Here is a 24,051-nt window from a genome sequence, read left to right as displayed (position 1 = left end):
GCAGCAGTCCCATTGGAATTGTGGCTCAGCCCTCCTGCAGTGTCAGGGCTGGTTCTGCTGGAGCAGGGATCCTGGAGAGAAGGATGGATTCTTCCTCTGAAGATCCAGTGGAAGAGGCAGCTGCTGCTCCTCTGGGGAATCCAGTGGAGAAGCTGTGCTGGTGTTCCAGAATCTCCAGATTATATCCAGGTAGCAATGCTTGGCTCCTCCCTCTGGGCTCCCATCTCCCAATGGGATGCTGTAGTTCTTATCAGCCATGCGGGGACATTCAATAGCTGTTATCAGCAGATGTCTGCCCTGAGAGAGGAGTGGGTGTGGAAGAGATAAGGAAAACTGCCCACTGAACAGAAGACAGCTGCCACACAGATGGCAAATAGAACACAATTTGCTTGGCCATCCAGGACAGCTCTCCACACCAATGCTGGCAGATCAAGGAGCCATTTCAAGAGGCTCAGTTCTATGATTTTGGGGCAAAACTCAGATGTGGATGGAAACCTGAGGGGAGTGTAGTTGCTGGAGGATGTGTTTCATCCATGTGCTGGTTTTGGCTGTCTACAGTCCAAAATGTGGCTTCTATTCTCCCCTCTCTTGTGGCAGAAAGCAAACAGAGCTGGTTAGTAGGGTGGATGGCTGCTGGAGCCAGGTGTTTGCTTTTCTGTGCTTCTGTCCCTCTTGCTGACACCAGATACCCCTTGGCAGAGAGGGCTGGAGGAGCAGCCAGGGCACGCAGCCAGCCTGGCCTGGGTTTACATTCCAGGCTGTAATTTCTAAAGCCGTTTATGCTGTGAAGTGTGGACAGACTGTTCAGAATAACAGGAGGAACGTTTCCAGTCAGAGAAAACCTCAGCACTGTGAAGCCTTTCCTGTCCTCTGCCTCAGTGAGCAGGGTCTGTGGCCAGAGTGAACCTTCCTGTCCTGGGAAGGGGCTGCTGCCCTGGCCAGGAGCTCAGGCACTAAATTCAAAGTTTTTCATTCAAAGCTTTATACCAGTATGTTGTCATCAACATATAAGTGCAGCCAAAAGCCAATTTTCCAAATTCCTTGCAGTCTGTGAGCCTCCCATCACAAGGTTTTGGTTTGGGTCCTTTATGGTGGTCCTGTCACCAGAAATTCTGTCTGAGGAAATCTGCATCAGGAAGACACCAAAAAGCCTTTTTAGTTTGTTCTTCTTCACTATCTTTATCCTGCCCTTGTCTTTGGCACAAGATTTTCCCAGGATATTTATGCCAGGTCAGGGCAGTGAATCCATGGGTGCTGGGCAGCAGGAGCATTAGCCTTGAGCTGAGCCAGAATTCCAGCTGAGACTGACTTAGCATAGGACAGAGTGAAAAAATAGACCTGGCTTTCTCTTGATCTCCTTTGTCACACCTGTGAGCTAATCTGAGGGACTAGAAACTAAACTGTATGTATTTTTTTATAGTAAGGCCATGTTTTCCAACAATTCAGAAATTTCAGGAATAAGAGTGTTTAAAAAAAATCACTTTACATATTGAGACTTCATAGAAGACTGTTGGAGCTGGTGGCACAATGTCCTGTTGTAAGCTTGACAGGGCAGTGACAAATGTGGTTTTACAAGTCCTTGATTTCCAGTCCGTGGAGTCATTATTTCTGCCTTGTATGTACACTGAAAAACATAGATGGGCTTGGACATTTATTTTTCATATATTTGGTTCATTGAAATCTCAGCCAGGGTGCTATTTAAGTGATGAATTTACTGTTATACAACACTGGGGAAATTCAGGGCTGAGGCAAAGACTCTTGTGGTTTAGAGCTGTAGGTGTTTACTCTAGACACCCTACCCCTAAATGAGACCTCAACACTCTGACTTTAGCACATTCCAGCCCTGAAAATCATCACAAGCTGACCACACAAGTGTGCACTGCCAGTGAGGAGTCCTGGTGATGCCTCAGATTTTAGTTTTTATATTTTTCAGGTTCTGTGCTGCTTTAGTGTGTGGGTCTGGGTTCACATGAGGGGATGGTGAGCTCTGTGCACAGAGCAGGGAGACAAAACAATTCCTGCTCCAGCTGGGCACCAAGGACAAATGATCCAAATCTCAGCCCAAGAGCACAAACACCGTGGGCTGGAGAGAGAAAAACAAGGATGGGACTGGATGGGCTAAAGCTGGAATTGGACAATGAACTGCAATATGCACATGGAGCAGAACTGATCAAAGTGACAGACCATGTGTCCATTTTGGGTCAATTTTGGTTCATCTTGAGTGCAGCCCTGGCTGGGCTCTTGTGCTGCCCAAGGTGGATCTGTTGAGGAAATCCTTTTCATAAATCCCTGCTTTATTCTATAGCTCCATCTAGGTCAGCCTTCTCAAGGCATCATGGCACACCCAGTGCCTTTGGTAATGAGCTGCTTCTCTCTGCCCCATGGAAATAAATCAAAATGTGGCTTCTGTCTCCTCCAAGGGAGGGACTGTGTTCCATCCTGAGCCAACACTTTATTTACCTCGTGGGTGTTGATCCTACAACCTCCATCCAAAGACAATCTCCATCCAAAGACAATCTCCATCCATTTCTCTTTTTTTGACTCCTGTGTGCCGAGATCCCCAGGACACAGTGAAACTTCTGGAACTGTAACAGACATAAATCTCTGTAATTACATAAACCAATTTTCTCAGACTTCCCTTTGAGAGGTTTCTCACTGTCGTCTGTGATGAATAAATCTCTGAGCTCCCTCAGCCTGGTGCTTTTCAAAACCTGCCACGCTCTCCCTTCAGGCTGCTGCCAGGGACTTAATGATGGGTCAACATTTATTAAACACAGACTTCCGTAGCCTACAGCTGGCAAAATTTGTCCTTAAGGCTTGCCTGGGAGTTTGGCAAGGCTTTTGGTGGCTGGTTGCATAAGCTAGGTTTTACTCAAGGTAAATTTAGCTTCCCCCAAAGAATAGTGATGATTTCCTTTCATTCAGGGTTTCTAAATTGGACAGGCAGTGTAATTTCTGTGGGATGGTTGCCACAAGGGCTGGGTGCTGTTTTTTTTGGGTAAATATTTGTCAAATTAAATGTTGCATTTGCTTCTGCTCGTTTTTGTATTCTTGTTTGTGGTGAAATCCTCAAATACCTGAGCTAATGCATTTGCTGTCAGGAATGCCTTTGGGGAAAGTCACTGTGAGTGATTTGCAGAAAGCAAATGCATCAATTTGCAAGTGTGAAAATTTTCATCAGAAATCCAGGTCTGTGAGTCTGTTGAAATCTCATCTGACTCTGGTGTCCAATCCAAACTGAGTGGGATAAATCAGAGAATTCTCTGCAGAAATACCTGCTGGAAATGAACCCAGTAAATGATAATGGGTTCTTTTTAAATCGTGAGAGGCAAAGAAGAAAAATACAATGAATTATAGCCTTTGCTTCACTCTGAGACATGGCTCTGGGCACCTTGCACTTGCTGATGAGTTATGTGGGCATCAAGGGAGTGTAAAGCATCTCTCTACAAAGAGATGCAAAGAAGCCATGTCACAGGATGCACAATTGGGCTCAGGAACCAGTTAATGACATCATGACAGGCACTTTCATGGTCTGTTTTATTGTGGCAAATGAGGATCATCTCCATTGCCTGAATCCTTGGAACCTGTCACTTGTAATACACTGTTAATACATCAGTTGCCCAGAGCATGAAGGTGATTGCTGTATCCACAGTGGTGCCTGCAGACTGTTCCCATATTTGCCCTTTTCTTCTTCCTCAGGCTCATTAACTGAGGGGCAAAAAGTGATGTGGGGCAAATGCATGATGCTGGGAGTTTAATGAGTTTTTGGCTTCCATTCCATAGTGCAGAATGACTGATTTAGAGGAGGCCATGAAAGGGAAAAGTGTACCTGTGGCTTTAGTGCTTCAGCATAAAGTACAATTCATTTTATCTATCCAAGGGAAGTAAATCCCACAGCCAGGCTAAGATTATAGTGAGAAACACAGCTGCTGATTTCTCTTTATGTTTGGATTACCTTCAGAGTTACTCATTCCTGTGAAACTGTTTGATCCATTTCAACTGGGACCAGCAGAGGAAAAGCTGATCTTTAATAAATAAATAGCTGAGTAATAAATAAATATTAGTAAATAAATAGCAGATAAAAGAATATAGATGTATTTATGTGCTGTAGCTTGGGGGATGGTGTGTGTGCTTTCCAAGTCCTTCACATACATGGAAGGAATGACTTTGGAATGACCAAATGTCTAGGTTTGGCTGGGACAGCCACAGAATGTGGATATTATGTATGGATATCCAATACACTCTCATTCATGGTTTTGGTTTTGGCCATAGGATTTTCCATTTTTTGGCCAGGAAAGATGATTTTCAAATTGCCATAAAACAGCTGGACACCAGAAGCCATGGGAGCTTTAACCATCCTGACCCTGCAACGTGAGATACAAACCAGAGTTTGTTCTCCTTGTTGGGCACGTAGAGATCACAAATTCCTGGATGCAAATCAGGCTGGAGTGTTTGGATAGCTGCTGCTTCTGGGAGTAAATGATCCTGAGACATTAAATTCTTTCAAATGTCCATTCAGCATGACATCAGTGCTGGCACTGAGATGTCTGTGTGTTCTCTCTCCCATCACTCTCTGCTTTTTCACTCTGCTTTTTGCAGTCCAAAAGCCACTAGAGCTGTTGCTGATTGGAATAAACAAAATGCAGAGTCCCATCAGAGACTTAGGATTACTTAGAGGAAAAAGAGGGAAAAAAGAAAGAAAAAAAAAGCATGGAATAAATTTCAGTGCCTGTGGGAGTTGAAACCATGAGCCCTCTCCAGAGCAGGCACTGTGTGAGTGTGGATTTCTCCCAGTCTCAGTGCTGGGCCAAGCCCTCCTCCTCACAGGGATTTCAGTCTCTGCTCGCTCTTGGACAGAGAGAGAAATTAAAAACCCTGGTGATTTCATAAGGTGGAAAAGTGTCCACTTGTGAGAAAGATTACACTACCAAGCCCTTCTGAAAAGGCCCCGTATTGGATGCCAAGGTAATGTTTCTGTGAAATGTGGCACTGCAGGATGACTCCTAGCTAATAAATCAGTGATGATAACATCCATCCCTCTAGGGAAGGATACAGATTCCTTTCCTGCCTGATGTGTATGCGCTTGAGTTCTCAACATCTGTCTACTTCATTTCTTGTCATTGCTGTAGTAGCACCAAGAGCCAAAGTGTTTGCTGTCCATCTCTTGACACCATGCCTGGAAATGGTCATTTGCTCCTCATGCCTCAGAAAAGGCAGGACCTGGATTCTTTCCTCACCCCAGGGTCCTGGCCAGCCAGTCCTGCTGGCAGCAGGGAGGATTTCATTCCTCCTATGTCTAGTCCAGTGTTTGGTGGGTATCTGAGCCTGCTGTCACCACCCCAGCTCTGCAGGAAGCCTTTCCTCAAAGTGATGATAGGAGTTTCACTGGTGATCATTTTTAAGGTCACGCTTCATGTCAACACAGCTGCCCAAGGAAGTGGGAACAAATTCCCTTCTTTTCTCTATGGACAGTGCTGAAATCTTGCAATTTGTAAAATTAGAGGTTGACTTCTCAGACTTGGGATGTGCTTCCATATTGATGCCCCAGGTTTTGGCTTTCCTATTTTTGAGATTCTGTGCTGTAATTGGACAATAAACTCCGATGTGCAAATGGAGCAGAGCTGATCACAGTGAGAGACCCCGTGCCCAGTTGTGCATTTTGGGACCATTTTGGTTCATCTTGGGTGCAGCCCTGGCTGGGCTCTTGTGCTGCCCAAGGTGGATCCATGGAGGCCTCTTCATAAATCCCTGCTTTATTCTTTAAGTCTCTCTAGTCTCTGTCCTAGCTCAGCCTTCTCAAGGCATCAATATCTTGAGCATGAGGCGGTTCTTTCTTTGAGGCAAACTTATGCAGGTAAATACCTGGGTTTGATGAGAGCAGCAAAGGGCTGGGAATTAGGCAGATGAGTGGATGTGTTTGGGACTGCAAATAAAGAAACACATTTGTGGGGATGTACCCAGAATTTTTGCTCAAACTGAGTAAAAGGGAGGAGCTGAGTGTATAATGGGGCAAACAGATCTCTGCATTTTCAAAGTGCTTTGAGGGAGAGTCAAAATCCTGCGAGAAATGTGCTTTACACCCATCATGGCTATGAGATAAAGGAAGTATTTCTGTTGTGCCTGTGTGAGCAGTAAAGACTCCATCATTCGTGCTATTAATGTGCCATTATCTAAGTAGCTTCAGATACCACATTGTTATCTAATAATTGATTTTAAAATGCTTATTTGAAAGCTTTCCCAGCCCTGTGCACACCTGCTGCTTCTCCCTGTAGCAGCTTCTTTAATTTCTCATGTTCTGAATGCCACAGGGATGCTAACAGAAAACACCAGTGGTCAGGACAGTGGAGAAGAAAAAGGGAAAAAGGAAGATTTGCTCCCTGCTGTGTGCTGTGTCCTGCTTTCCCTGCTGGAGCGTGTGCCAGAGTGGGCAGCAATAATTTCACCCCAGTTGCAGTGGTCGCAGAATCTCTGCTGCTCAGAGTGACTCTGAGAAGTGTCAGAAAGTCTCTTTTCCCAGCCCAGCTGTTGAAGAAGGAGTCAGAGCTCTTCTGGTCTCGCTCTCAGCAGAGGAGTTTTTCAACCCCCATCCACAGCCCTTCTCCATCCTGCTCTGGCAAACTCTTACTCCAAAACTCTTCTTCTCTGTTCACACCAACTTGTGTCTCAGCTCTGTGGGGAGATTTGGTTGCTCTGAGGTTCCCAGATATTTTGCCATTTGCTGAGTTTCAGCACAGCACACCCAGGAGCTCCCAGGCTCGTGTGGAATAGAAAAGACAATTTCTGTAGTTTTTAATTCTACAAAGCCATGTTTCAGGTGGATGGGCTGCTGCAATGGGTGTCAGTGCAGCTCTGGGAAATGCTGTGAATAACTCAAGCTCCCAAAGCTGCAAATTCAGCAGCTTCTCTAAGGAGAAAAAACTGCATTTAACTAATCCTGGGTCATCTGAGCAGCTTGCTTTCCTGACTTATGCCTTTCCTGCAAACTGATCCCTTTGGGCAGCATTTTTAAATGTCACTGATGGATTTACCTGACCAGTGGAGAAGCTCTAAATATGCCAGTGCAGCTCTTCCATAAGTGCATATCCAGAGGTATCCATGCTTTTCACAGCAGGGCAGAAAAGCTGCTTTATTACTCAATGAAATAAAAAAAAAGGGAAAAAAAGGAAATTTGCTGCAATGACTCTGGAGGCAGCTGCATAACCTGGCTCAGGAAGGGCAGAGCCATCTCACAGAGAAGGTAACAAACACAGGGTAAGGTCTGTGTGGGAAACGAATTTGTAGAAAATTCTTAAAACCTAAGAAAAAACTTACATAATATACATTTATATCCCAACCTTAAGATAAAAAATACTAACTTAAAAATACCATAAAATAAAACAAACACTATTAAAAGAAAAATAAAACTAAAAACAAGTTTCAAAACATAACCTTAAAAATAAAACAAAATACTTAAAAAATAAAACTATAAAAAATACATTATAGTGAACCTACAAAAAATAATTTTAAATAATTTGCTTTAAAGTATTTCCAACATAGTATAACAAAAGCTAATAAACAAAACCCACTTATAATGTATATATAATAAAATACATAATAACAATAATTAAAAATAGTTAACTTCTAATTGTAACAAAGTAAATTATAACATATATATTGTCTCACCCTTCACATAAACTAAAAAAATAATAAAAGTTTTTAAAACACCTCTCAATTACCCCTTTCTAAAAAAAAAAAAAAAAACTTTATCCAACAGTTTGTTTTGCAGAGACAATGTCCTGTCCCTTCCATGCTCAGGAACAGGGATGGTGGGCGCTGTGGGCAGCTTTGTACAGGATTAAAGCCTCTCCCTAGAAAATACCTTTGCTTTCACCATTAGCAGCTGAAATGTGTTGTTTGTGCCACACTGCTTTTGAAGTCACTGCTCACATTTGTGGCCCCACTGTTCTGAGCATCTTCTGCACAGGGTTTGTAAGAAGTACTCAGTGTGCTGGGGAATTTGTGTCCTGAATAGAGGGACAAAACTGGGGGAGAGAAAAGGCAGGTTAGTGATGAGAATGCCAAACACAGAAAAGTTGATTGACTGGCCTGGGTTCACCTGAAAGGCTGTGTTGGAGCCATTTTCACCAAAATTCCTTCACTTTAAGCCAAGTGTCTTCAGCACATCTCCATTGCTACCCTCCATGCTGTGGGGAGGGATTTCAGAGCACACAGTCTCAAGCTGTGCCAAGGGAAATGTAGGTTAAATATGAGAAAAAGTTTTTCACAGAAAGGGTGATAAAGCACTGGAATGTGCCCAGTGGAGTCCCCATCCCTGGGTGTGTTTAACAAAGCCTGGATGTGGCACTGGATGCCAGGGTTTGGGTGAGGTGCTGGGTTGGATTCGATGATCTTGAAGATCTCTTCCTGTCACCACATTTCGTAGAGAAAAGCGAGGCACAATTTTTCCCAAGAATATTTCTGGGTTTTACATTCTCTGAACCTCAGAGAAAGGAAAAACAATTCTTATTATTTGCTGTGCCTATGTTAGTGCAAATGGAGACTGTTTACCCAAAGTGATGATTTGTTTCCTTGGCCTGTCAGGGCCAAGTGTGTAGCCCCACATTTCTCTTCACAGAGAAAAGCAAGGAGCAATTCTTCCCAAGAATATTTTTATCTCATTTGCTGTGTCTGTGTTTGTGCAAAAGTAGGATGCAAAATGTAGATTGTTTATCCAAAGTGATGGTGTTTTGTTTCCTTGGCCTGTCAGGGTCTGGTGTGTGTGTGTTGGGACTGTGGGCTGACAGCCATGAGATTCTGTGCAGGGTGTGCAGAGTTGAGTGCTTGGCAGATTGAGTTTAGATATAATGTAATATAGTGTAATATAGTATAGAATAATATAGTATAATAAAGTAATTAATTAGCCTTCTGATAAGATGGAGTCAGATGCATCATTCTCTCCCCTCATTGGGGGATCCCTGCAAATTCACTATCTTCCAACTTGGTCATTCTGCGAATTCTTCATGTGGGAAGGGTGCAATCACCACCTCCTGCTCCTGAGAAGGATATTTTGTTCTTCAGGTGTTGGGATATAAGCTAATCTTTTGCTTCTCATCACCTTTGAGAAGGTTCTTTTCCTCCAAGGAAATGTTTAAGGCAGATATTTATGATTCGTGAGCTATGCAAGACCATCCTCAATCAATGCAAACCTAGGCTTGGGAGCCTGTAGGTTTCTCTTTTTGGTCAAGGATTTTAATACTTTGGTGTTCCTGCAGAGTGGAAAAAGAGCCTTTTAGGCCTCTGCAGGCTGATCACAGCTGCTCCATGCACTGCAGTTGTTTTTTCCTTTAGCCTGAGGGTGGGAGCTCCATGGGTGGGATGGAGCCCAGCTGGGCACAGAACATGCCCAACCTCCCTGGGCAAGACAGACATAAAGAACAGCTTCAGTTTGGTCTGCGTGAGTGCCCAAAATCCTGCTGGTTCTGGTTGTTTTCTCAAAGGGGTAATTAAGTTTCAGCTCCATTAATCCATTAATCAGGGATGGCATAAATTAAAGCTCCTTCCTTGCTGCAGTGCAGGAGCATGGCAGCATTTGGTGTTTGCCTCAGGGTTTGCTCTGGTGCAGGTTGGCCCAACAGCAGATCTTTCCAGACACAGGTTTCAAAGCAAGGAAGAAGTTTTAGGCAGCAGAAAACAAATCAAGCAGCTTACAAAGATGTTCTCTTCCTTAATTAGCTAAACTAAATCTTAATCAATGCACCAGTTGGCTTGCTAAATGCCAAAAGGGAAACTGCTTTTACTATTTTTGGTCCATCACAAAGAAGCCAGGGATGATGTTCTAATGAAGCCAGATGGCCAAAGCTGCTGTACTGAAACCCAAATGGAGGAGGAGGAGGCTGGAACAGCACAGGCTGCCCTTAAAGAGAGGAAATTTACCATTCTCTGATACTCCAAGGACTGGGAAACGTTGGAAATTCCACCTCACTTCAATGGTTTTGCACAGATTCTGGTGTGATGGGCAGGTCTCACTTGTGAATTTTTCAAATCCTAGTAAATGAAGTTACTTGTCATTCATGGGATCAGTTGAGATCTTCACTGTTACTCATGTGGGCAGCTGAAATGCAGATTTCCTGGACTCAGGAGATCAAAAATGTTTGGGGTGCTTTTGGTTTAGACTTCAGAGTTTGTTTTTAGTATAAATTTTTACAACTGCATTAACTCCAGGGGAAACAAACCTGCTTTTATTGTTTAGAGATTTGTAGCTTTTCCTTGGAAAGCTTAATTGGCATGAAATAAGAAATTAATAGCCTCAGCCAAAAGCATAGGATAAGTAGGCTCTGTGGAAAATTAAACATGTATTTCTTCCAGAAATCTCAGCCTGAATGTCTCAGTCCTGGGCGCCCTGTGTGCTTTGGCCCATATTCCTCACACTCAGACTTTTCCTCGGGCTCCCTGCACATTTCAGCCAATGCCAGGTGGGCCCCACCTGCTGCTCTGCCCCTGCCTTGCTGCTCTCCAGCTTTTCCAAAGTGTTCCCAAACTACCTGAGGATGTTTTCGTCCCTGGGCTTCAGTGGAGATGCTGCTCTGAGGATCCAGGGATCTGCTCCTGGGATCCAGCATCTCCCAGGGGGAGTAATGGAATGGAGACCCTCTGAGCCCAGGGAGGGAACCTGGGAGGGAACCTCGGTCAGAGGCTGCTGGGGCTGCTGGTGATGCCTTGAGAAGGCTGACCTAGAACAGAGGCTGGGCAGAGTTACAGAATAAAGCAGGGATTTATGAAAAGGATCTCCTCCATGGATCCACCTTGGGCAGCACAAGAGCCCAGCCAGGGCTGCACCCAAGGTGAACCAAAATGGTCCCAAAATGCACATAGGGTCTCTCACTTTGATCAGTTCTGCTCCATTTGCATCTTGCAGTTCATTGTCCAATTCCAGCTTTAGCCCATCCAGTCCCATCCTTGTTTTTCTCTCTCCAGCCCACGGTGTTTGTGCTCCTGGGCTGAGATTTGGATCATTTGTTCTTGGTGCCCAGCTAGAGAAGGAATTGTTTTGTCTCCCTGCTCTGTGCACAGAGCTCACCATCCCCTCATGTGAAGCTCAGACCCACACACTAAAGCAGCACAGAATATGAAAAATATAAAAACTAAAATCTGAGGCATCAGTGGCACCCTGAGCCTTGTGCTCAGAACTGAGCTCTCTACAGTCCCTGCTCTGGATCCTGAAGGAATTTCTCCTCTGAGGATACCAGACAGGACCAGAGTGATTCACACAAACACAGCTTCACATAAACATTTTGCAGTTCACATAAACATGGAGCGATTCTGTTTGTAGAACGTTTGCAGTTAATGAATTAATTATGTTACACTCTCCTCTGAGCAGCAAGCCATGAACTGAGCTAAGCAATCAGCAGGAGGCTTTGCTGCCTGTGTTTCCTGTCGTGTTTCAAATAAACACAAACACAGAAAAAGCCAAAGTGCACTTCTGCTGCCCAGTGTGCTCAGATTTGGGCACCAAATTCAGCATGGAAAGGAAAGCCTTGGAGGGAGTGTTGCTACTTCAATTCCCAAAGCATGTGGGTGCCTGTTGACACTGTGGTATGGATGAAACCTCCCTCCTTTTATGATTTTTTCCCCTTTGTGAAATAATGATTAAGAATTAGAAACTTTTGTCACAATATTCGATTCTCATGTTCATAGGGCTCAAAGAATTTCCTTACTGATGCTCACTCCTGGCATTGCCTTTCTTTTCCACAAGAAAGATCCTCAAAAGATCCACAAGATACTAAAAATAAATTACTCCACAAAGAGTAATTTGTTTATTATCATTCCTTTCTATTCCTTGCTAGCCTTCTGATTAAATCCTTTTTTTTATTCTTTTAGTGTAGTTTTAGTATATCCGGGTCTGTCCATTGGAGGGTGCACCCCTCGTGCTGCCTTTAGCACACCTGAAAAATAAACAAAAAAAAAGTTTTGGATGTTTTGTGGCTGTAACTGCAGTTGATACCAGTGAATTAACTCTGTTATGGGAATTCCTCTGTGAAAGGGAGATGCCAGAACTGGCCAGGGATGGTTGTAAGTCAGAGCTGGTGTGGCAAATCCTGTCCTGTCTGCCCCTGTGCCAGGGGATGTTCCACTCTACCACTGAGGCAGGTCATTTCACCGATTTTTGTCATATATTTGCACTTATTGTGCTCTATTTTCATCTTCCTAGACAGCTTTGAGCTAATAACAGCACTACTTGACACGTAATTAAAGCTAATAACAGCTGAAATTATGCACGCTTGAGTGGTCTGGTCTTTGAAACACTAATTGTGATATTTACACTTCCTCTTTTGGCAAAAACATGTGCTTTCCTCATGGACAGATGGCTTCACAGGTGATAAATGTTTGGGAAAAGTGGATTTAGCAGCGAGCCTTCAGTATGCAGAGAAAACTCTGAATTTTTGATAGGTGGATTCCCTGATCTTTGAGTACCTTGGTGGGGTGTTTATTCCTGGGAAGCCAGAATGAAATTTGGATTTATCTGCTGCTTTGGATTTATCTGCTGCTCAGCCTTTACTCAGAGATGTGGGATTTATTTATTTATTTTCTGCAATGTTTGTAGTGAATTTTCATTTTTACTACACTGAAAAAACTGGGAGTCAGCAAAAAATCACCTGCTTTTCCTGTGCCTTGCCATTTCCAGCCCATTTTCAGATACCCTTTATATTCTGGCAGCATAATTCATTCTCTGCTCTTGCTCTTGATTCCACCACACTTCTGACGTGCCTGGATCAGCATCCTCAGCTGAAAATCAACTCTAAGCAGGACTTGCAGATAAGATGCTGATTTTGGAGGTGCAAAGGTGGTCAGAATGATTTAGAACTGATACTTTTTTCAAGGATATGGCAGCTTGTGCAGTAAATAGATGGCAAAGATGCCCCTGCAGAGCTGGCCTGGGTGCAGGGCTGCACAGGACAATAATAAAATATAATTTTAAAGCAAAGCTGCAAAGTACAAGACAAGGTTTGATATTTTTCTTTCAATGAATTCTTCACCGTTGCACTGGAGATACAGCTGGAGTTTGACCTGGAGAAAGAGCAGTGGCTGTGTGGAGGTCTCAGGATTTAATTGTACATTTTGAGAAAGGAAAATGCCCAGAGCAGCCAGATAATTTCAGTGGAGACATCCTGGTGTGGCAGCCACAGCAGATGCCCTTGGGGCAGCACTGGCAGCAGGAATGGTTTTTTCCTAGGCAGCTCTGCCAAGGGCTGGATTTGCTCTCCATGCTCTGCTCAGTTTTCCTTTTAATGTCCTGGAGCAAACACTGAATGGAGAAATTTCTGAGCACACACCACAGGGAAATGAAAGGAATCACCTGATGTGGGAAATGAGTTTGTAGAGAATTTTTAAAGCTTGATAGAAGGTTTATGTGGTATATTTGTATGTAAATTTTGAGATAAGGGATGTTGATTTAGATATGTTGTAGAGCAGGATAGACATTGTAGAGAGAGAAGTGGAGTTAGAAATAAGTTTTAAAAGATGGTCTTGTAAATAAGACTAGATGCTTAGGAGAAATAGAACTATGAAAGATTTATTGTAGTAGGACTTATGAGGAGTAATTTTAGATGATTGCTTTTAAAGTATTTATAACATGGTGTGGTTAAAACTGATAGCTTGAGAAACACTTATAATGTAATTAGGAAATAGTTGGATTTTGATTGTGATGGCGTGACTTATAATATCTCTATTGTCTTACTCTTGACATAAAACCTAAAATGGAATAAAAGTTTTTAAAACACCTCTCAGTTGCCCATCTCAAAATGAGAAAAGGACCTAACCCAACAACCTGACAATCTGGAGATTGTCACACATTGTCACATAGCCTTCACCCCCTGGCTCTGTGGGGTAATTGTGACAATGTTCCTCTGAGGGCTCACCAAATGTGGAATTTTTCTTCACTCAGGGTCACCAAATGCGGTGGTGGTGTTCACAGGGGTCCCAGAATAAAGGAAGAGGTGAGAATGTTGATTCCATGTTTCAGAAGGCCGATTTATTATTGTATGATATATATATTAGATTAAAATAAAATTATATATTAAAACTATACTAAAAGAATAGAAGAAAGGCTTGAAGGAATAGAAAGGAAAGGTAATAAAATCTTGTGACTGACCAGAGAGCCTGAGCCAGCTGACTGTGATTGGCCATTAATTAAAAACAACCACATGAGACCAATCACAGATGCACCTGTTGCATTCCACAGCAGCAGATAATCATTGCTTACTTTTTGTTTCTGTGGTCTTTCAGCTTCTCAGGAGGAAAAATCCTGGCAAAAAGGATTTTTCATAAAACATGTCTGGGACAGGTAATCACTGAGAAATGAAAGGAGTCACCTGATGTGGGAAATGAGTTTGTAGAGAATTTTTAAAGCTTGATAGAAGGTTTATATAGTGTATTTGTTGCTGACCAAGAGCCACAGTGCTCCAGAAATCCCACCTCTCGCCCAGCCAGCCTTGAGCTGCAAGTGAACCAAAAATGTGCATAATACTGCCCAGAGCCTGTCTGGGAGCTTGTGCTGAGGTTTTTGTGGAGGCTGAGGAGTCTGGGCTGGCTGTGTCCCAGCAGGACAGGGTGGCCTTGCACTCTCTGGGCTGCAGGGACAAGGAGGGGGCTCAAACTGAGCTCAGCCCAGGCTCCAGCAGCAGCTGAGGAGGGAGCTTTGTGCCTTTGTGGGCATTGGGCAGGGTGGCAGCTTGGTGGGCACCACCCTGTCCAGGCAGGGTTGGCACAGCTGCTCTCTGCTCTCCTGCTTGGACTCTTACAAAAGTCCTGTGGTCTGAACAAAATGGAAAAAGGCTTTTTAAAATTAAGTGTAAGCAAACTGATGGGTAAAGCTTCATCCTGAAGTGAGGAATTGTGCTGTTTTGCCTCCTAAAGGCTGGAACAAGACAATTCAGAATTTGGGTAAAGAAGAAATAAAAGAATTTCCAGAAGGATTCTTAAATTTCTGGGTGGGTTTGCAAATCATTTGGGTAAACACAGACGTCATCCTTTGCTGGCAAAGAGCAAAGCTGAGAGCACTGCCTGGCCCCAGCTGTGTTTGCTGCCTGTTTCAGCCACCAGAGTGGGTACCTGGCCTTTCCTAGCTCTAGGAGCACTGATCTGGCCCTTTTGGAAAACTTTGGACTATTTACAACTACACTTTCTATGAGTTTTGAGATATTGTTAATGCTTCCTGGCTTAAATGGGCAAAAAATTGGTGTTTTGGCTTCTGCTATCTGGAGTTCTGCTGGTGATTCCAGCCTGTGGAGTATCAAACACCTCAGAGACGGGGGGACTTAAGGATTTGGGATCAGGACAGAACTCCTGGCCCAGGGAAAAATGAACAAAGAGAGCCAGGTATGAGCTGTGCAAGCCCACAGCTGTCACAGACATGTTTTATGAAAAATCCTTTTGTTTGGATCTTTTCTCCTGAGAAGTTGAGAAGCTTCAGCTTCGTCATGTTTTGCTCCTTTAGAATGTGATTTGGAGAATTGTTTATCCAGCATGTGAAATTGTTTTTACTTGATGACCAATGACAGCCAGCTGTGTCAAGGCTGTGAACAGTCACAAGATTTTATTATCATTTCTTTCAAGCCTTCTGATGAAATCCTTTCTTCTATTCTTTTAGTATCCTTTTAGGATATCATTTTCTTTTAAGAGAATTTACATAATAAAATAATAAATCAGCTTTCTGAAACATGGAGTCAAGATTCTCATCTTCTCCCTCATCCTAGGACTCCTGCGAACACCACCACACACAGCCACAGGTACAGACACTCCTCTTTCACACCAGTTTCAGATTTAATTTATGCAAAGGGCTGCTCTTGGGTCTTTGACTGATGATGAGTTTGTGCAAGGAGGAATAAGCAGGGCACAATAATTTTGCAGCTATCACTAAGCACACAATTAATCTGTGTCTTGGAGGAGGCAGCTCCTTCTTTGGCTCTCTCTGCTGCTCCTGCTCCCTGTTAATATCCAGCAGGCTCTGGGGGCTGAGCTGCTCTTTGCTTTCAGGCAGACAGCAGCTCCCTGGTGTTGTCTGAGCGTGGCTGGTGCTTTGTAGAGTTAGTTTGGGATGCAGGGCTGGGACTCAGCTGCTTGGGAAGTGCTCAGAGCCTTGCTCAGAGCTGCAGGCTTGGATTGCTGTTCCCTCATTGCTGCCTGAGCTGGGTGCTGAAGGAGGTGAGTGCTTGAAGGAGCAAAAACCAACTCCAGCCTGGGGTGGGAAGGGAAATGAATCCCCATCTCATCCTTCAGAGACGACAGGAGCATCACCCACAGCCAGTCCCTGACCTGGGGGTGCCTTTCCTCTTGGCTTTGTTGTGCTGATTTGACAAACACATCCCCAGCCCCTGCTGAGACAGCACAAGCTCCAAAGGAAAGGGCTGAGGCTGTGTGTCCTTCCAGGGAAACAGGGAACCCCAGCTCCTTTCCCTGATCTCTGGCATGGCCTTGTGCCTTCAACACCCTGCTCAGGGTGCTCTCTGCACTGCCAGAGCCATGAAGGGCGTTTTGCAAAGCTTTTCTGTGAGATGGATTGCTTGGGGAGGGTTTGGAGCAGAAATCAGAGCAGAGCTGCTGAGGGTGAAGGGGTCAGACTGAATAATGGAAGGCAGATCTGCTCCAATGTATTTCAGTAGCTTCTGCACTGTCTGCATGGGTGGGTGAGGCCTGGATGAGCTGAGATTTGCAAACCCCCCGTCACTTTTGTGACTGTCTGATTTTAGGCAAGATGGACAGTGCTTTCTAAAGGCTCAGGCTGCAGCAGCTTTCCATCACAAACATGGGAACTGCTCATCGTGAGCTTATCTGGCTCTTCCTGGGCAAGGAGAAACTAAAACTGCCATTTGAAAGGAAAAAAACAAAGGAGGCTAAACTTTACATTCTGACTCATGTTAAACCCCTGACTATACAAGTGGAAAACGGGTTCAGGAAATTAAATTTGATATTAGGAAAAATTCTTCCGTGTAGGGGAGGTCAGGCATTGGAACGGGCTGCCCAAGAAGGTGTGGAATCACCATCCTTGGATCCTTGGAAGTGTCCAAAATGTGTGCAGTGCATGTGGCACTGGGGGACATGTAGTGAACGAGGTGGTGCTGGTAATGGTGATGGTTAATGTGGTGGTGGTAAATGGTAATGGTTAATGTGGTGGTTAATGGTAATGGTTAATGGTAATGGTTAATGTGATGGTGGTTAATGGGAATGGGTAATATGGTGATGGTTAATGGTTAATGTGGTGGTGGTGGTTAATGGTAATGGCTGGACTCAGTCCTGAAGATCTCCTCCAGTCTTTGTGATTCCATAATGAACCTCTTCACCCCATCCATGGGCTCCCACTCCCTCTCAGAGGGCTGAAGGTGCTTCACTCTCTCTAATGGGCTCTCACTGATGTGTCTCCAAGTTGAGATGATGTGAAAGCTAACAAGTGCTGCCACCTCAGGAAATGGCCAAATCTGTGGTATTCCTGTCCCAGCTGAGCACACAGCCTCAAGCTGCACCAAGGGAAATACAGGCTGGATATCAGGAAAAAGTTTTTTACAGAAAGGGTGATAAAGTTCTGGAATGGCTGCCCAGGGAGGTGGTGGAGTCTCCATCCCTGGAGATGGTGTGTTTAACAAAGCCTGGATGTGACACTGGGTGCCAGGGTTTGGGTGAGGTGTTGGGGCTGGGTTGGACTCGATGGTCTCGAAGGTCTCTTCTAAACCTAGTAATTCTGTGAATTCTCTGGGATCAGGAAGGGGCTGATCCTGAAGTGGGAGCTGCTGGCACACTGCACAGCAAGCAGGTGAAGCACCCTGACCCCAGGAGCACTGCTGATGGAGTGTGTGGAGGGGGCTGGCAATGAATCAAGGCTCCTTCCAGTTCCAGCAGAAGTTCAGCAGCACAACTGCATTCACCAGAGTGCTCTCTCATGTGTGAACCTTCCCCCATTCATAACAAACTTCAAGCCCATGCATGGAAGAGACAATGACTTGTCCAAGTGTATTACCCAGGGAGGCTGCATGCAGATCTTACCCTGTGACAGTATCAACACCTTGAAGGGGAATAGATGTTTAAATTCTGAATTCAGGCTCAGTCTAAGCAAACAGAGCTCACTGCCAGAGGGATTTCACACTGCAGTTCTGAGTTTGCTGCTCAGAATTCATTTGGTTCTAATTCTGTAGCTTGGCTGCGTTGGCATTGCATCCTCATATCCCTGCTAATGAGGAAGCAGGGCTGCTGCAAGCAGAGGACTCCTGTAGGGATGTTGGCAGCATCCCAGAGAAGGTATTTTTGACTCACTGGGGAAGTTCCAGACATCACAGATTATATGTTTATTCTAATGATGCCTCATCATTGGGGAAAGCCAGGACAGGCACTGTAATATTGGTGTGAGCAGGGTTATGTTTTTGTAGCAGAAAGGCAAAATCACTCCCAGTGAAGGGAACAAGTTGTCTCCCTAACCAAGAACCAGCACTTTTACAGCTGGGAGTATTAAGCACTTCAGAGAACATTGCCTGTGGAAAACCACATCTCCTCAACCCCCTCCTCTCCCTCTGTCCTTTCCTCCTGGACTTGGGGGTGGAGGTCTGGTGCTTCAGGCTGGATGCTGCAGTTGTTTGCCAGCAGATGCCCTGAGGACAGCCTCATCAGAGGTGCCCAATTCCTCCTTGGAGGAGGGCAGACGGTGGAAATGCTTGCCCAGGGCAGATGATGCTGCTCCTCATGGCTGTTTGGACATGCTGAGTGTTCCCTGCCTGTGGCACTGCCATGGGAAGCCTGTGCTGCTGACAAGGACCATGGTGTAACTCCACACACCTGTGTGACTGGAGAACCCAGCCCAGTGCACAGACAGGAGTGCAGAATAATTGTGAGCATCACCCAAACCGGGACCAGCAACCCTGGATATGCCTCATCCACATTGAACACTCCTACCCCAAATGCAAAACTGCATGGAATTTCAAAACATCAGCTGCTTTTTCTTTATTTCATTGTCTTCAGTCCTCATACAACTACAAATTGAGCACTACTGCTAAAGGAAAAAAGAGCAAACTACAGCCATTTATGGGGTAACATAATTTTAAACGTTGTGAGACAGCTGATAGTATTAAAAATCATGGCCCTGTTATGGGCTTTCATTATTGATGGCTACTTGAGGAGACATCCACTATAAAATATAAAGATAAAAAGTGAAAGGCTATTTAGATAGATGTTCAGCTGAGTGCTGCTAGCATCAAATCAGTGGCACTGGAGAAATGAGAGCAGACACACGGCACAGCCTCTGGACTAAATGTGTGCACTGCCAAGGCTTGGCCTGCACAACGTGCACTTTAAATCAAAGCAACATTGAAGTCAGTATTGATTGTTCTTGGAGATATATTTTACCTTCAGGCACTGCTGTTTCCCAGAGGAGCGTGAGCAAGGACGTAAGTCTCTGTGCAGTGCTGGCTGCTGGTGGACAGGGATCTCCCTGAAATCCTCTGGAAACGATTCCTCCTCTGGAAGTACCCACTGCTGCTGCTGAGGGACCTCTGCCTGTTCTTCAGGTACTCCCTGTAGTTTTTGGTGAGCAGGGTGTAGAGGAAGGGGTTGATGCAGCTGTTGCTGTAGGTCAGGCAGGTTGTCAGGTAATTAATGTTCTTCATCACCTTGGGAGATAAAGGGAAGGATTCATAATACTGGAAGAGGAGCTGCCATATCCAGAAAGGCAAGAAGCAAGCCCAGAAGACCAGCACTATGGTGAAGATTAAGTAGAGCACCTTCTGGTTGGGCAGCCTCTTGGTCTGCTTGAAGGAAGCAGTCTGGGACACCCAGTAAATCTTGGCCAGGCGGATGTAAAGGTAGCCAATGACCACCCCAGGGCCCACGATGCTGGTGCCAAAAAGGATGCTGAGATAGACTTTGTAGGACAGCTTGCTCCAGGTGGGCAGGCAGATGCTTTTGTTGTCCCTTTGCACCAGCTGGATCATGATGAGCATGGGCAGGGTGAGCAGCAGCGACACCAGCCAGATCACCACAGCGATGGCCTTGCGGTAGCTCTTGGACCTCTTCACCGTGTCCAGGGGCTTCAGCACTGCCAGGTAGCGCTCCGTGCTCATCACTGTGAGGGTGAAGATGCTGGCGTGCATGGTGAGGAAGTCCAGGCTGAACAGGATGCGGCAGCCAATGTCCCCAAAGTGCCACTTCTGGATGAAGTAGGTGCCGACAATGAAGGGGATGGTGAGGAGGTAGAGCAGGTCGGCCAGCGCCAGGTTGATGATGTAGATGTACATGGAGGCGGAGGAGCGCAGGTAGTGGCACATCACCAGCAGGGTGTAGACGTTGCCTGTCACCCCAACCACGCACATGAGGGACAGGATGGCCCCGATGGTGCAGATGGCCACCATGTCCTCCGTGGAGCCGGCTGCCCACGTGCCGTCCCCGGTGCCGTTGGATGAGACATTGGGCCTGATTCTGAACACGCCATCCTCACCTGTGTCTGTCACCATGGAGGGGGTGGTGGAGAAGTGGCTCTCCAGCTCGTCAGTCAGGGACATCCTCCTGGGTTTAAATGCCAGAGGCTTTTCTCATGTCACAGGGGTCTGAGGGGGCTCTGTCTGCTCTGAGAAATGCGGCTGCACGGAACTGTGGAACCATTTCCCAGCAGTGTCTCATCCAAGGACCATCTGCATTCTCCACTAGAGGAAAGACAGCAAAAACAACGTGTTAGAAATCTGCCAGAGCAACACAAAAGTTCATTTAGAAGTTACCTGTCTCTGAGCATGTATCTGCACTGCCTGAATGTACCAAAGGCCTTTGGCACTGAGGCCACTCTTGCAGGGCTTGTGCTCTCACCTCACCCAGCTGTGAGATGTGTGCATGGAAAAGAGACAAAAAAAGGTTGTGTGGATCACTGGAACCACTTACTGCAGTCCTTAGTTCAGGGCTGGAGGAAAAAAACATCCTTCCTAAATTTATAACAATGATTTAGAACCATCAGCATGACTGTTTAAACCTCTTTGCCACATTCTTAACTCTGAAGGAGCAGAAGGCCCTGAAAAGGGGAAAACAAACTTTAGATTTATCATTTGCAGCCAAATTGTCTGTTCTGTGTCAGTGATGCATTCAAAGTCCTGTCCAGCATTCCTGCAGTGTTTTCACAGAGCAGCTTCCCTTGAATGAGAAGCTCCTCCTCTGTCCTCCAGTTTCAAACAGCATTCGGGTGCTGGAGGAAAAGGCACTTCATAAAGCAAAGTGCAGTTTCCCTGTGGGATTTCTGTGTCTGTAAACACAGGGGTTTTCACTCTCTCTGTCCATGTGAGGTGTCCATGTGCCTGTAAAACAGATCTGTTTGAGCCAGAGCCTGGTGTAAACCTGCCTGAGCAGCTTTGAGCGGCGAGGTGTGAGACACCATGTGAGGCAACTCTGTACGTGGGAGCCTCTGCTGAGCTCAGGCTCAGCGCTGCACAAATCAGGATTGTGTTGCTCTGAATTCATTCCGGGTGTAGGCAAAAAGAGAGCAAACCTTCCTCAGAGAAATGCTGAAGAAGTGGCTAAAATGCCCAGATTTTAAGGCATACAAAAAGCCTGTGCAATCCTAAAGGTCCCTGCAAACAGAAGTGCGTTTGCATTGTGTGTTTTAGAGCACTCCGACTGTCTCTTTTTCTTTGGGAAACACTGAGGGGGAAGAGTGCTGGGCTGCCTTGTCCTCGTAGGGCTCAGCAGGCAGACTCCCCTCTGCCTTGTTCCACTGGGCAGGCTGGATTTGTTTAACCCTGGGAATTTGCAGCGTTTCCCAGTGAGTTGGGTGTCCCTTTCCCTCCTCCCCAGCTCTGAGTCCTTCGCCTCTTTCCTCCCACTGTCTCCTTGGCAGGAGAGCTCTCCCCTGCTGCCCTTGTGTCACCCTGTCAGTGGCCTCTGTGACCCTTGAGGATGGACAATTTTCATCCTCTTCGTGACTTCCCTCACCTTCTCCCCACTACCATCTGCAGAGGTGTCATAAAAAAACTCTGGATAAGAGAAGACAGTCCAGTGCAGAGGGAGATTTTCCCTCACTTAGAAGTTGGAATAAAAATACAAAAAACCAGAAAAACACACAGTGCCCATCTCCCACCCCAAGCCCTCGAGTACAGGTGAGAGATGAGCGTGGTTTTGCAGTGCTCCTTCAGGACACTGCTGCTCTGGGCTGGTCCCCACAGCCTCACCAGCATCAAGATCCATTTCTTGGACCCTGCAACCCCAAATCCTGCTCCTGGTGTGCTGTGCAGTGCCCTCCTGCTGTAGGGCAGGTGTAGCCAGTCTGTCCCTCTGCCCCTTTGTTCCTTTTATCGGTGCTGGTGTCCAAGCTGGCAGTGACAGTGACTCCCACGAAGGAGACACAGCTGCTCCAGGAGCTGTGGCTGCTCCTCAGCCTCACAACCAGCAGGAGGGCACAGAAATGAGCAGCTCTGCCTGGGATGCTCCAGCTGAGCCCAGAGCTGGTCCCACACACAGCTCTGGGCTCGGTGTGCTGGTGAGAGCTCATTTTCAGGAGCATATTTCCAAGGCTCAGGGGCTTCCTCCTTGCAGCTGCCTCTTTTGGTGTTCCAGGGACTTGTGGCAGATTTGTGCCTGTCTGTGCAGTTCCCTGGAGTGACAGCTCCTGCTGGAGAGAGCCGAGCCCACTGCATTTCCTTGCTCTGCTCCTCTTCTGCTGAACCTGCCTTCTGCTCCATTCATAAAATCCCTACAGCACCAATTCCATTCAGACACTTCACCCATCTCCAGACAGAGCTCGAAGAGGAAAATTAAGCCAAATGGGGAGCCTTTTTATAATTTTAAAGTTACCATCACTGCTGCTCTGGTTCACAAACACTCACACACATGCACACACAACACAGAGCTTGTTATTCCAAGCAGCCATTCAAGCATCTTACAGTGCAGGCGATTTTCCCAGCCAATCTTGCCTTCCCCTCTACGATATCATCCCACAGGAGTATACCATGCATATGTACAGCTGTAAACAGAAACAAATTTCTCCTGCTCAAACCTTGCTTTTAAATCCGGCGGATGAAGTTTCCTATAAGAAAGAAAATAATAATAATAATAATAAAAATAAAAAAAAATCTATTTAGTAGTATCAAAGCTGAAACTTAAAGAAGGAAAAAGAAGAAAAAAAAACCAGAAAGAAGAGAATCCTTCTTCACGGGCAGAGAGTGAGAGATCCCAGAGCTCTGTCGCATCTGGAGCGGCAGGGGCAGGAAAGGAGCGTGCTGCCAGCCAAGTATGTTTGAAATCTGGGCGCTCTTAATACTCCCATTCCCCTCCCTCCACTCGTGCCGGCTATTTTTGCTCCCCGGTGACGTGAGGCATAGCGTGGCTTTGCTGCAGCCTGTTTAAAGCAGCAGGGTTTGATAAGCATGGCTTGCTCTGCCTCCCCTGCTCTGGGCAGCACAGGGGTTCGGGTTTCGGGTTGTTCCATCCCAGGAGCGGTGGAAGGCAAAGCACCCTCTGTACAGCACACGGGGAGGGAGAATTCCTGAATTAATTCCGGAATTAATTCCTGAAGCTGCTCGAGCAAAACCAGCACGGCTGGGGAAGGAGAGTGGGCCAGGGAGGGTTAAAATCCTGCGGGAGGGTGACATTCCTGCGGGAGGGTGGGTGGGTTGCCCAGGGGAGCAGCAGAGCTCCTTGATTTGGAGATCGATTCCAAAGCGAAGCTGAAGTTTATTTGGGTTGGATGGCGTGTGAAGAGATGAATCTGTGCCGTGGGGTCACACGGCACAGCATCTGAGACATTTCAGGCTGGCAGTAACAAAATATTACAGAAGTTGTTCGGGGGCAGGGTGGTTCCCTTTCCCCAGTGATACTTGTGAGAAATGATACTTTCAAACATTTAAAAAAGGTTTAATAAAACCTTATCAAAAATTACAACAGCAGACTGAATAGAGAAGATAAACACAGTGCTGGGAGCAGAGGATTTTCCCCCCCATGTGCCCATCCACACAAGGGATGTTTTGCCTTTTAACCCTGTGTCCAGCTCTGGCCCCTCAGTTTGGGAAGGTCACTGAGACACTGGAGCACATCCAGATGAGGGCAACAAGGATGGTGAGGGGC

General features: G+C 45.8%; 1 protein-coding gene across 5 annotated transcripts; it reads right to left on the bottom strand.

The window, feature by feature from the left end:
* Positions 1–23,451, bottom strand: LOC102073082 (urotensin-2 receptor). 5 transcript variants are annotated; one of them, XM_026797687.2, is made up of 3 exons: positions 22,985–23,448; positions 19,363–20,654; positions 1–1,126 (listed from the first exon to the last, which is right to left on the bottom strand). In XM_026797687.2, exon 2 carries the CDS (start codon positions 20,511–20,513, stop codon positions 19,365–19,367), a length of 1,149 nt encoding a protein of 382 aa, XP_026653488.2. In that variant the 5' UTR covers positions 20,514–20,654; positions 22,985–23,448; the 3' UTR covers positions 1–1,126; positions 19,363–19,364. The 5 variants fall into 5 exon arrangements, with proteins under 5 accessions (XP_026653488.2, XP_026653487.2, XP_074411099.1 ...); XM_026797686.2 differs by lacking the exon at positions 1–1,126 and adding an exon at positions 10,889–11,921; XM_074554998.1 differs by lacking the exon at positions 1–1,126 and having other exon boundaries at positions 14,090–19,625; positions 19,737–20,654; positions 22,985–23,451.
* Positions 23,452–24,051: the final 600 nt, after the last annotated feature.

Source organism: Zonotrichia albicollis, chromosome 19, assembly GCF_047830755.1.
Source record: "Zonotrichia albicollis isolate bZonAlb1 chromosome 19, bZonAlb1.hap1, whole genome shotgun sequence".
Taxonomy (NCBI): Eukaryota; Metazoa; Chordata; class Aves; order Passeriformes; family Passerellidae; genus Zonotrichia; species Zonotrichia albicollis.
Note: the sequence above shows the minus strand (reverse complement) of the source record. Positions and strands in the feature narration are given on the sequence as shown.

What these genes read in the sequence shown, in the direction of transcription:
- LOC102073082 (XM_026797687.2), bottom strand. Translation starts at nt 20,513, where the DNA reads ATGTCCCTGACTGACGAGCTGGAGAGCCACTTCTCCACCACCCCCTCC.